The 13,797-nt window shown below is 38.7% G+C and overlaps 1 protein-coding gene across 3 annotated transcripts in view; it reads left to right on the plus strand.

Moving 5' to 3' along the window:
- The window catches only part of RIF1 (replication timing regulatory factor 1), a 75,680-nt gene that overhangs the window by 37,133 nt on the left and 24,750 nt on the right, over positions 1-13,797 (plus strand). For all 3 annotated transcript variants that reach the window (XM_062186659.1, XM_062186676.1, XM_062186667.1), the window contains exons 21-26: positions 4,588-4,687; positions 6,599-6,863; positions 8,535-8,577; positions 9,330-9,532; positions 10,648-10,747; positions 12,745-12,864. In XM_062186659.1, coding sequence (XP_062042643.1) covers positions 4,588-4,687; positions 6,599-6,863; positions 8,535-8,577; positions 9,330-9,532; positions 10,648-10,747; positions 12,745-12,864 — 831 coding nt within the window. The remainder of the gene's footprint in view (positions 1-4,587; positions 4,688-6,598; positions 6,864-8,534; positions 8,578-9,329; positions 9,533-10,647; positions 10,748-12,744; positions 12,865-13,797) is intronic.

Raw genomic sequence — 13,797 nt, forward strand, 5'->3', positions numbered from 1 at the left:
CTACATTTTACGTTGTTGCTGACATATATAAAAGCTCTTGTTAATACATTTCCTTATGTTGAAGTGATCTCATATCCTTGTGATAAACATTTTGGTCACAGTGTTTTTTTGTTTATTTGTTTTGTTTGTTTTTTTTTGACAGGCAGAGTGGACAGAGACAGAGAAAGGTCTTCCTTTCCCATTGGTTCACCCTCCAATGGCTGCCACACATCACACTGATCCGAAAGCCAGGAGCCAGGTGCTTCCTCCTGGTCTCCCATGCAGGTGCAGGGCCCAAGCACTTGGGCCATCCTCCACTGCACTCCTGGGCCATAGCAGAGAGCTGGCCTGGAAGAGGGGCAACCGGGACAGAATCCGGCGCCCCGACCGGGACTAGAACCCGGGGTGCCGGTGCCACAGGTGGAGGATTAGCCTAGTGAGCCGCGGCACCAGCTCAGTGTTTTTAAGACTTGTTTGTTTATTTGAAAGAGTTATGAGGGTGAGGGTAGAGGTCGAGATCTTCGATCTGCTGCTTCATTCTCCAGACTGACAGAACCACCATGGCTGGGCCAGGCCAAAGCTAGGATCCTGGAACTTCATCTGGGTCACTGACGCGGATCTTAGCTGCTTTCCCCAGGCCATTAGCAGGGGACTGGATTCGAAGTGGAGCAACTGGGACTCTTTAACTTGTATGGAAACCCAGGTGGCAGCAGAACCCAATGTGCTACAATACTGGTCTCAGGATATATTTTTTTGGATTTGCTGGTTCCTTCCCCATATGCCTGCAATGGCTGGAGTCAGGCCAAATCAAGGAGCCTGGAATTCATCTAAGTTTTCCACGTGGGTGACTGGGGCCCAAGTACTTGGGCCACCCTCTACTGTTTTCCCAGTTGCATTAGAAAGGGAGATGGAGCAAAAGCAGAGTAGCTGGGACTTGAACTGGTCCTATATGGGATGCTTTGTGGCCACGGGAAACAAAGCATTAGGAAACAAAAGACGGAAGGATCCAAGTCAGGATTATAAAGTGAATTCTAAAGATTTCCAGTTGCACCTCTAACAAAATTGCTCTTGTTTGTAAGAGGGATGAGCAGCCTTTTCCAAACACTCTTCTGTTAAGCAAATGTTATTTTTCTTTGACCCTCCAGAAGGTCAGAGAGTAAAATGCCTTGAGCATCTCAGAAAACTTTGCCATGACCTTTGCTCTTGGCCACTTCCAGCTCTTGGTAGCCATTGCTTTGATTGTGGTTTGTCTTCAGAATCTTGGTAAAGCCATTGTCCATTCTGTTACAGTTCTTAAAAGATGTGTCAGGATCTTGATCCCATTCAAAGCTCTGCTGTTATGTGTGGCAGCCTAGACATGACAGTTTGACAGTAGTTGAGTGCGATGCTTGCTCTACTTCTGCATAGGGTGACTGCAGTGCCTATGATTGAGTTCTGCTGCTTCTGATCAGGTTCCTACTGATGGTCCTGGGAGACAGCGGATTATGGTCCAAATACCTGGGTTCCTTCCACCCACGTGGGAGAGCTGAAGGAGTTCTTGGTTCCTGGTCCTGCAGGTACCCAGCCCAACCTGTTAAAGAGTTTGAGAAATGGGGCTGGCACTGTGGCGCAGCAGGTTAAAGCCCTGGCCTGAAGCGCTGGCATCCGTATGGGTGCTGGTTCTAGTCCCAACTGCTCCTCTTCAATCCAGCTCTCTGCTATGGCCTAGGATAGAAGTGGAGGATGGCCTAAGTCCTTCAGCCCCTGCACCCATGTGGGAGACCTGTAAGAAGCTCCTGGCTTCAGATGGGCATAGCTCCAGCCTTTGTGGCCAATTGGGGAGTGAACCAGCGGATGGAAGACTTCTCTCTCTGCCTCTACCTCTCTCTGTAACTGTCTTTCAAATAAATAAAATAAATCTTAAAAGTTTGAGTAGTGAACCAGGAGAAAGAATGTTTCTCCTGCTACCTTTGTCACTCCACCTTTCAGATGAATACATTTTTAATGTAATCTGACTAAACCAATTGAGAGTTCTCTGTTGGCTTTTGTTTTTGCTGTTAATTGTCCTCTTCAATTAGGGCACAAAAAGATTATTACAAATGTGCATATTCTGACACTGTGGGCTCTATTTTCATCATCATCTCCCTTTTTAAAGGAGTTACTCATTTGGGTGCTGTGATTCATTGTCCCCATAAACTTCTCATGAAGCATCAGTGAGTTTAACCCAAGCTTCATTATAAATTTGGTTGTTCTTAAGTAAAGTTTAGCAGAATTCATTGTTCTATAAGGGGCTGTTTGCAGAATGTTGTCTTAGTCTTAATACATCATCAGAGAATTTGATCTGATATGCTGTAGCAAGTTAATGTGAGTTTGTTTTAATATAAAATTTTGAAATTTGCAGTCTTTATAAATATGCAGTCTTCATAAATGACATTTTTTTATGAATTTTTGGAAGATTTATAATCAATTCATTTGAATCTTTCTGTGTCCTAGGTAATGTAAGTAAATGAGAGTGAGTTTTTTGTCTAGTTTCTGAAAGAGAACTGCCATCTGCTGATTCAACCCCCACCTAAATATCGAGATTGGGTGGGGGCAAGAACCATGAGCCAAGAGCTCAATCCACATCTCCCACGTGGGTAATAGGAACTCAGTTACTTGAGACATCACAGCTGCCTCCCATGGTCTGCATTGGCAGGAAACTTAAAATCAATCCAGGTAGTCCATTGTGGTTTGGGTAGCTTACGGCTAGATTAAACACCCCATGGGGCTGGCATAGTGGATTAAGCTGCCATCTACATTGCTGGCATTGTGTATGAGTGCTGGATAGAGAACTGGGTACTCAGCTTGGATCCGGTTCCTTGCAAATATCCCTGGGTAGGGCAAGGAAAATGGCCCAACTCTGAACTGGCTTTAATCTGGCATAGCCGTTGTGACCACTTGGGAGTGAACCAGCAGATGAAGGTCTCTTGATCCTTCTTTCCCTTTCTCTAACTCTGCCTTTCAAATGAAGAAAAAAATTCTCCTTAGGGAATGTAGCCATTTTAATAATACTTCCCTAATCCATGAATGTGGATGTCTGAGTATCAGATTTGCAAACCAAAGTTATTGTTCAAGTTAACAATTTTTCCTGTTACAAATAGGGATTTTGGTTCTAATTTTTTCTTTAGTGTTACCTTTTTATTCTCAGAGTTTGAGGATTGTTCTCTTTGGAATTTGAGCATTTGAGCAGCATGCATAGCCTAAGACTATCAATATACAGATCTGTGCCAATAGTTCAGATAAATTGCCTGGGATTAGTGGTTTTTGGGTTTCTCACTATCATTAGATGTTTCTGGTGCTTTTGAGTTTGTATCCTTTCTGCAGCTGTTCATGTTTGTTTTCTTTTGGTTTTTGTGCTGCTCTTTTAGGAGATTGATATTTCTGACTTTGTCTATTCCTTGGCAGTATAAATGTTGAGGATGGTTTTCAGATTTTCATTTTAACATTTGATGTTTTCAAGTGGATATGATAGCCCTCTTTTAGAATATTGTCTTTTGTTTCTTATACTGGCTCTTTATTCATGGATTAAGTTGGTAGTTAGCACACCTTCATCATGGTACTTGTTTTCCTCATGATTGTGTATATTTGTCAATAAAGGTTAATGTGGAACAGTATTGGTAGCTGGAATTAATTATTCAATAGAGAACTGTTTCTTGGCTTGCATGGCAAATTGTAGTTATAGGTATTCTTTGTTTTGTGATTGTGAACAGTGAAGAAGTATCTGGAATTTAGCATCTTTTCTGCATGTGTATGTGCCTTGTCATCTGGATTGACTTTCACATGTTTTTCATAGATAAACTAGAGTATTGTGTTCCTCCTCTGGCCCTCATATGGCAGATTCAAGGCAGAAATGTGAATCAGTTTAATACAGTAGACAAATAGAAGTTAGTAGAATAAAAGGAGTAGAAACATTGGGTAATAGTATTATATACAAGTCTTTAATTTCGACAACCTTTCAATCAACCATTTGGCTTTTTGTTTATAACCATTAGATTTTACAAAAAACACTTAGTGTGATTCTGTTACTCAGATTCTATTAGTGGAATTATCCATTAGTGGAAGCTCAGTTTTGAGGTGTTCTCTTTGACTTGCATTCATGAAATTTCACAGTGCTATCTTAGTCTTTTGCCTGCTTCTCCTTTCAACAGCACCCCCATTCCAAATTTCAGGATAGTCTTTTGATAGGTCTGTGGCTTTGTTTATATTTTGTTTCAGTTGAATTGAGGGAGGAGGGTGAAAGTATGGATAATCTCAACAGCTTTCATTTTAATGTTTTGTTCCCTCTGGTTTTAATGAACATTTGTGATTTTCAAGAGGAATTTAAAAAAGACAAGTCTTGTACTTCTATTCTCAGCTTCATAGTTCATATGATGAGTTTTATGGAGATATTATAGTTGAATTATTTTCACTAAATGTTAAGGAATAGACTATAGTATATGGCCCACAGCTGTTAACTGGGAAATATTTATAACCTATACTTATAAGTGGTATATTAACTATGTATGTGGGAGTGAAAACATCAGTATTCTCTTACTGCTGTTTAATACTATGCCTGAGTTTCTAATTATGGTGCTTGCTGTTTCTCCCTAGAATTTGTTGTTTTTGGATAGGATCGTTCATGTTATTACTGTTATGGTTGATTGCATTGACTTTTCACCGTATAATGCTAAATATCAGCCCAAAGTTAAATGTAAGTATCATCTTCACCTGTATTTGTTCTCTCAGTACTTCATAAACTCTGCCCAACATTTGTCATGAAGAATTCTGATGGTTTTCCCATCTAATTTTACTGACTTTTTTTTTTTTTTTAACTGACTTTTCATCATTTTTTTTAAACCATGTCAGTTAATGTTTGGAGCTTGCATGCATGTTCTCAGAAAAACATGTTTTTGTGACATATAAAGATAACTAATTACAGATTGTAGATTGTCTAAGACGAATGATTTCTTCATTCCATCTGCTATGAGGTTATCTAGACGGGAAACTTTAAACATTGCTGAAAGTGCCATATGGAAGCTTGATTTGAAATAAACATTGAATTGACATGAAAATTTTAAAGAAAATGATGCAATTAGCCCCTTGGTTGTGGTTCTGCAGGAATTCAAAATTAAAAATTTAACTTAGTTTTTAAACCATTTTAATTAAAATTAAATCATTGGATTCTTAAGTTGCATATTCTTTTCAAAGATTTATTTGAGATACAGAGAGCAAAATCTTCCATCTGCAACGGCTGGGGCTGGGCCTGGCCAACGCCAGGACCTTCATTTGGGTTTCCCACTTGGGTGCAGGGGCCTAAACACTTGGACTATCCTCTGTTGCCTTCCCTGACACACGGGCTGTCATTTTAGTATCAAAATTCTACACAGGAATTTCTGGCTGGTGTTTTCAATGCACATTTCTGTGTGACAGACTGATTCTAGGGACTTCCCTTCAATAGTAAGAGATGGTTTCCTGCTTTACAGCTTGAGTTTAGTTTTTAGTTAGCACCATCTTACAGTTTGCTGTTAACTCTGATATCTCTAACCTTAGAATATGAATTTCTTTGAGAGAAACAAAGATAATAATGGAATAAATGGTTTTCTGGGCAAGGGAAATATGAGTTTATTTTTATAGGTAGGTACCTGGAGAGAAGTAATTTTAAGAAGGATACAAAATCAGACTGCCTTAAGATAATCTTTTTCTTTAAACCAAGAAGTAAGTAGTAAACTCCTTACATACATTTTCAGGATTTGTATCTGACTTGCTGAATACTATCGGGGAACAGTGTTACTGAAGATGAGACAGGAAATGAGTAGTCATTTCTCTTCTATTAAAAATTTCCCATTAAAATTTTTAATAGGCATTAAAATTATACATTTATGGATGTGATGTATCAATATATATATATACACACAATGTATAGTGCCAGTTTTTAGTGTGAATTTTTTCTGATTTTTATAAGCTAGTTAATGCTTAAGTTTAATTTTGGGGCCCTTACATGATTTACTATTTTTATAAATGGTAAATTTTTTTTTTTGGACAGCGGATAGAGAGAGAGACAGGTCTTCCTTTTTGCCATTGGTTCACCCTCCAATGGCCACCGCGGCCGGCGCATCGCGCTGATCTGAAGCCAGGAGCCAGGTGCTTCTCCTGGTCTCCCATGCGGGTGCAGGGCCCAAGCACTTGGGCCATCCTCCGCTGCCTTCCCGGGCCATAGCAGAGAGCTGGCCTGGAAGAGGGGCAACCGGGACAGAATCCGGCGCCCCAACCGGGTCTAGAACCCGGTGTGCCGGTGCTGCAAGGCGGAGGATTAGCCTGTTAAGCCACGGTGCTGGCCATAAATGGTAAATTTTTGAGAAATGAATAAAAGTTTGTAATGCATTGTATTCCTTAGAAAATAGATTCTGGAATTCTTTATCTAGAGCTGCCAATATGTTTTCCTTTGTCTCCAGTTCTATACTGTGGTGATCTTTAGCTACTAGTGACATTATTTTAAGGTTTATTTGCAGTATCAGTTAAAAGCAAAACTATTGGTAGCATTTAAATGTGAGGTGTAAGTTGTAAATGGACAGTGTTATTTTTCAAAGTACTTGAGTTTTTAATCAATACAATTTTATCTTAGCACCACAGAGACCTTCAGATTGGTCCAAAAGGAAGAAGGAGCCCCTAGGGAAATTGGCTTCTTTATTTAAACTTATTGTGAGAGTGATCTATTCTTTCCACACTCTGAGCTTCAAAGAAGTACATTCTGATACTCTACTGGCTATTGGCATCTCAGTCACCAACATTATTTCCAATGTGCTTGGACATATTTCTTTACCTTCTGTAATCCGAAAAATATTTGCAACTTTAACAAGACCTCTGGCATTATTTTATGAAAATGCAAAGTAAGTATTTTGACCTTAATAGCTTTGTTATTATATTTATATGGTTGAAATAGCTAGCAACTTTGGTTTTCCTGTCAGCTTTGTTCTAAATGACAGTTTATTAGCTTTAGAGGGTAACATTAGACAATACTTCTGTGATTAGGACAAAATATAAAATAGAATTTGAAAGTCCTTTTTTGCATGTTACTCACAATCATCCTTAACTTGTGCATATTCAGAATTGCTTATGGGAACAGGCATGCATATTAATGCATGATAAAAGCATGTATCACATACTACTATGCAAGTATGTATATGGCATGCACTTGATGTGTTGGATGCCTCCTGCACCATTCATCTGGGAATTTGATTCTAATGTCTGCATAAGATTTCATTTCTTTTTTAAAAGATTAATTTATTTATTTGAAAGAGTTAGAGGTCTTCCATCCACTGGGTCACTCTTAAATGGCTTTAATGGCCAGAACTGTGTTGAACTGAAACCGGAAGCCTAGAGCTTCTTCTAGGTCTCCCACATGGGTGCCCGGGGCTCGGGGACTTGGTCCATCCTCTACTGCTTTCCTGGGCCATAGCAGAGAGTTGGATTGGAAATGGAGCTGCTGGGACTCAGACTGGCACCCATAAAGAATGACAGCACTGAGGTGGTAGCTTTATTTACCTACTATGCCACATCACTGGGCCCCATAAAATGTTTTAGACTTCATCGCAACAAAGGGTTGAACATTATTTATATATAAATCTTGTTCACATTTGCTGCTATTTAGTAGGATAAGTTGAACTATTGGTTCTGAGCATACATTTAAATTACTTAATTACTCCTCAAAAGTTTAAATTAATAGGCATTGCCTTTTTTTTTTTTTTTTTTTTTTTTTTTGACAGGCAGAGTGGACAGTGAGAGAGAGACAGAGAGAAAGGTCTTCCTTTTTGCCATTGGTTCACCCTCCAATGGCCGCCGCGGCCGGCGCATCTCGCTGATCCGAAGCCAGGAGCCAGGTGCTTCTCCTGGTCTCCCATGCGGGTGCAGGGCCCAAGCACTTGGGCCATCCTCCAGTGCCTTCCCGGGCCATAGCAGAGAGCTGGCCTGGAAGAGGGGCAACCGGGATAGAATCCGGCGCCCCAACCGAGTGTAGAACCCGGTGTGCCGGCGCTGCAAGGCAGAGGATTAGCCTGTTGAGCCACGGCGCCGGCCAGGCATTGCCTTTTACATTTGAATCAAAATATGGACAGTATCTTAAAGCCTGAAAAAAATTACAAATAACATTTATTACAGGCTTTTGAAAGTATTCATTGGTGTTATTTGTAGCAGCCATGAAGAATTCAATCATAATTTCTTTTAAAAATCCATGCAGAATGTTTTAGGAACAGATTTTATACAGTGAAATACAACCCTGACATTTGAACTTCTGCACTTTTTTGGCATTTCATTAAAAATATGCTTAAAAGAGAAATAAGCAGATTGATAATGAGCACTTAAGAGATCTATTCTAGATGTTTCCTACAATTTCTTTAAAGATGGGTTTGTAACGTATTTCATGTGTACCAATTTTAAGTTATTAAGTCTTCTCATACTTTTTTATATTGCTGCCATGTATGTCTTGTTTTTGTCTTTACTCCCTTATTTTTAGGATTTAGCTTGATGGTAGTGCTAAATTTCATACTGTTTTGTGTTCCTAGGCTTGATGAAGTTCCTAAAGTTTATGGTTGTCTGAACAACAAGGTAAAAATAGACAACACTCCATAAATATGCATATTTTTGTGATAAATTATCTTAATTATAAATTAAACATAATTCTGATATTAAAATGATTGTTTATTTTGAAAGAGTTTTGGGGGCTGGTGTGAGATACATAGTCCATCCACTGGTTCATTCCCGAGATGGCCACAGTTGCCAGCACTAAGCCAGGCCAGAGCCAGGACCTTCTGAGTCTCTGCATGGGTGACAGGGCCCAAACACTTGAACTATTCATTTTCTCCTTTTCCCAAGCCATTAGTCGGGAGGTAGATCAGAAGTGGAACAATTTGAATATGAACCAACACCCACCTGGGATGCTGGCATCATAGTTTGTGGCTTTACCAGTTGCGCCAGAGTGTTTGCTCCCATAATGCTGATTTCTAAAGTTACATTTAATGATCAATGGATGATTAAAAATATTTTGTTTTTTGTTTTTTTTTTTATTGAGTGATTTACTTTAAACTCAAAGGTTTATCTCATTTTGTTATAGAGGAATTTGGCTCAAATTTTTTAAGTAAAATTTACGTAGACAACAATTTGTTCTAATTGGTACAGAAATTTTTTTGTTAATGGAATATCTCAATCAAGTTGTAATATCAATAAGCAAAGTAAATTTACCAGTGGATCTAAGTTTATAAAGATGGATGATTATGAGAACCTCGTTAAAATTGTTTTACTTATTAAAATTAGCATATTCTGTGACTTGATATTTAATATACTTTTTCATATTTTTCTAGTTAGAAAAGCTACTAGGAGAAATTATTGCATGTCTGCAGTTCAACTACTCTGGAACTTATGACAGTGAATTTCTTGAACAACTCTCCCCACTATTACGCATAATATTTCTGCATAAGAATAAACAGATTCGCAAACAGAGTGCTCAGTTCTGGAATGCCACATTTGCTAAAGTGACAACATTGAATTATCCTGAAGAGTTAAAGTATGCTAACAATGAAACTTTTATACAACTGTGATTGTATTGTAGTAGTATAATTGCTATTCTTGTGGGGAATCACTGCATAATTATTAGTTGAATTCCTGATAATTATTAAACATTTTACTTTTTCCTTGATCCTCAGGATAACTTTGATTTAAAAAATTAGACATAATTTAAAATTGTCCTTAATAAAAGAAGCATGAAGGGCATGAAATTGATTATTACTAAAGTTAGACATGGGTTCCTAATAAAATGATTTAAAATTTTTTTAACTTCAGTTTAAGGTAGACAAAAATCTTGGCATCTACTGGTTCATTCTCCAGATGCTTGCAATAGCCAGTGCTGGACTAGACCAGGCCAAAGCTAGGAGCCCAGAACTGAGAATGGGTCTTTTACATGGGTAGCAGGTACTAACGTAATGTGGACCATCACTTGTTGCCCATCAGGGTATACATCAGCAGGGAACTGGATTGGAGGAAGTGTAGCCGGGATCTGAGCACAAGTAGGCAGAATTCCCAAGTGGCAGTTCAATGCCTGCACCAAAATGCTTTCTCCTGTAATATACTTTTCTTCGAAATTTTCCATGATAAAAAGTTTTATAAATTTTGAAAAGTTTAAAACTTAGAAATTCTGAAAAGTATATAGAAATATTCAGATTTGTCTAATTTCTCCCAGTTTTTTAAGATTTATTTATTTGAAAGGCAGAGTTACAGAGAGGGAGGGAGGGACAGATTTCCGTCTATGGTTCACAGATGGAGTTGGGACAATCCAAAGCCAAAAGCTTCATCCAGGTGTCCCATGTGGGTACAGGGGCCCAAGGTCTTTGGCCATCCTCCACCGTTTTTTCAGACCATTAGCAGGAACCTGGATTGGAAGTGGAGCATCTATGACTTGAACCATTGCCCAAATAGGATTTTGGTGTTGCTTGTATTGGCTTTACATGGTACGACACAGCACTGGTTGGATCTCCTAGTTTTTTTATGTATGTTCTAAGAAAATAGTCTTTAAGCCAAGAGTATTTTGCTTTAAGTTATAATAAAAATGTTCTTGTGGACATGTCATGAGTGCTCACCAATAATACTACGACTCAGGTTATACCATTTATGTACTTTTTTAAGACCAATACTGAGACAAGCCAAACAAAAATTTCTGCTGCTTTTACCTGGTTTGGAAAACGTTGAAATGATGGAGGAATCCAGTGGGCCATTTTCAGATGCAGTAAGTTCTTAATTTTTGAATATTTGAGTAGTTTGTTTATTGTAAATGAGAGACATGAAGAACCTGTACGAGAAGTTGCATAAGTTTTTCTTGTTATATGTATAGTGGTCTGGCCTAATTATGAATTAAGGACAGATTTTTTCCACATAAAGGTTTTTATGTAAATAATTTCAGACTCTAGGTACCTCACGTACTACTACTTGAATAAGATTGTCCTTGTTTAAACATTTTCGGTGTTGCTTTGGGAAACCTGGTGGTAATAGTAGTGTCTGTGTAAGCAAGACCTACTTTTTAGTTTCTCATTTCTTTAAACTTCTCATTACTTCTGTCAAACCAAATTGTTGCTCTCAAATCCCCCAACAACTCCCTTACTTTGGTTGATACTTAAATCTGTCTGAAGGTTTATAAGTGTTGAAGTTTGAAATGGGCATAATAACACAATAATAACAATTATTCAATTATGAGAGAGCATCCTTACAACACTTTTATTGTTTAGCAAGAGATGACGTGTAACTTCTATAGTATGTAAGAGGGGGAAAAATGCTACAGGTAGCTGTTCTTTGTTTTTGTTTTGGATAAAATGGAAATTTGTTCCAGATGACCATCTAGACTTCTTAAGGTTCCGTGGCCTGTGAAAACCATATATTTTGATGTGACATGTATAAGGGTACCTCAGAATTTTCATGGAAAATGGAATTAAAGGATAACTTTAGGGGGTGTTTGGTTTTGTGGTAAGATTCTACTTGGGACCCTACCTGTGCATCCCGTAACTGAGTGTATGGGTTTGACTCCTGGCTCAGCTACAGTTTCCAGCTGCTCGTCAACACTCAACTGCAAGTAATGGCACATAACTTTATTTGGAGCAAAAATATTTTGAAACTCATGTACATAGTGGATTTCAAATTTTTGTTATACCAAAATAAACTTTTTAATTCCATCTGTCCATGAATTATTGATGTGTCCTTGTATTAATAGGTTCTGACATACCTGCTTTATTCAGTCTTTTTAAATGATTGATGCTTAATTGTTTTTTTTCTTTAAAAGTATTTCATGTGTAATAAGTAGAATTTTTTTTCTTTCTTTTTTTTTTTTTTTTTTAATTTTTGACAGGCAGAGTGGACAGTGTGAGAGAGAGACAGAGAGAAAGGTCTTCCTTTTGCTGTTGGTTCACCCTCCAATGGGCACTGCGGCCAGCGCACCGCGCTGGTCCGATGGCAGGAGCCAGGTGCTTCTCCTGGTCTCCCATGGGGTGCAGGGCCCAAGCACTTGGGCCATCCTCCAATGCACTCCCTGGCCACAGCAGAGAGCTGGCCTGGAAGAGGGGCAACCGGGACAGGATCGGTGCCCCGACCGGGACTAGAACCCGGTGTGCCAGCGCCGCAAGGCGGAGGATTAGCCTAGTGAGCCGCGGCGCTGGCCATAAGTAGAATATTTGATTCTAGTACTTTGATTGACTTTACAGTATTTATGTGGTATCTTCTTTTGAGAATTTATAGTTAAATGATACAGAACAGCAGCTGTGAAAGATACACCAAATCTGTTTTCTGTTGTTGAAATTTAGATACTGGTTTTCGTTTATTTGATTTTAATAAACTTGAATAATTAGAAGAAATTTGATCTGGAGTGTATAGTCTTTAAATTGGAATTTTCAGGGCGCCGGATTCTATCCCGGTTGCCCCTCTTCCAGGCCAGCTCTCTGCTGTGGCCAGGGAGTGCAGTGGAGGATGGCCCAAGTACTTGGGCCCTGCACCCCATGGGAGACCAGGAGAAGCACCTGGCTCCTGCCATCGGATCAGTGCGGTGTGCCGGCTGCAGCGCGCCTACCGCGGCGCCCATTGGAGGGTGAACCAACGGGAAAAGGAAGACCTTTCTCTGTCTCTCTCTCTCACTGTCCACTCTGCCTGTCAAAAAAAAAAAATTGGAATTTTCAATAATGTAAAAAAGATAAAAAATAGTACAGTTGTGCTTATTGAAACTGTGTTAATCTAATAAAACAGACAGAAAATTCACAATTAAATCTGAAGATAAGTGGCATGGAAAGAAGAGGAAGTGGAAAAAGAGATTCTTTGTTGTCACAAACAAAGGATAAGAAGGAAAACATGAAACCATCAGGCAAAGTAAGTTTTCTTTTCCTTTTAAATGAACTGTTGCTTTTGTATTTATTTGAAAGATTTCTTTCCATCTCTATCTGCTGGTTCCTTCCCAAGTGCCTGCAACATCCAGGTCTGGGCTAGGCCAAAACCAGGAGCCCAGAAGTCAATCCTGGTCTCCCACATGGATGGCAGGGACTCAAGTACTTGACCCTTCAACTGCTACCTTCTCAGTTCTGCACATTAGCAGGAAGCTGGATTACAAGCTGACTAGCCAGAACTTGATACCCACATGGCGACTTTGCCACATCTCCACCCCTAAAATATATTTTCAGAGATGTGTTTAATGGACATTTTACAATAAAGCATATAGCCATGTAAGGATATAAATTTTAATTAGAGGGAGAAGCTGTAAAATGGTAAATAAAAGTTAGGAATGATAGTTTGTTCCAGAAAGACTTCTATGGGATAGAAGGATAATCTGGAAGTCTGGGGTGATGATTCCTTCCTAGGAAAGGTGAGTGAGTCTGTTAAACTTAGCTTGATACAAAAACTTAGAATCACATGATTAATAGTCTCCTTGAATTGGAATGACTAACATATAGTAGGAGAATTTTTTGAATACTTGTTCTATTTAGAACTGCTATTACTTTGAAGCTTAATATTTTGATTACAAAGAGAAACCATGTCTAGGTAAGACTTCTATTTTAACCTCAAATCTAAAACTAAATTTCTTGCCAGTTTACAGTTAACTGACTTTCAGACAGTAGTTCTCGAACCCTTTTTGCCCTCTAACCAGTAATGGTCATTGGGGAATTTTGGAACTATTGCCTTGGTGAAATTTTAAAAAAAGTTTCTTCAAGAATGTGCTTTTCTTTTAAAAAAAAAAAAATAACAAAATAGGAAGAATGGTTGCAATGAAAATTTATAAAGTAAACATGAATATTGATCACTGTTGGG

This window comes from Lepus europaeus, chromosome 1, assembly GCF_033115175.1.
Source record: "Lepus europaeus isolate LE1 chromosome 1, mLepTim1.pri, whole genome shotgun sequence".
Lineage (NCBI taxonomy): Eukaryota > Metazoa > Chordata > Mammalia > Lagomorpha > Leporidae > Lepus > Lepus europaeus.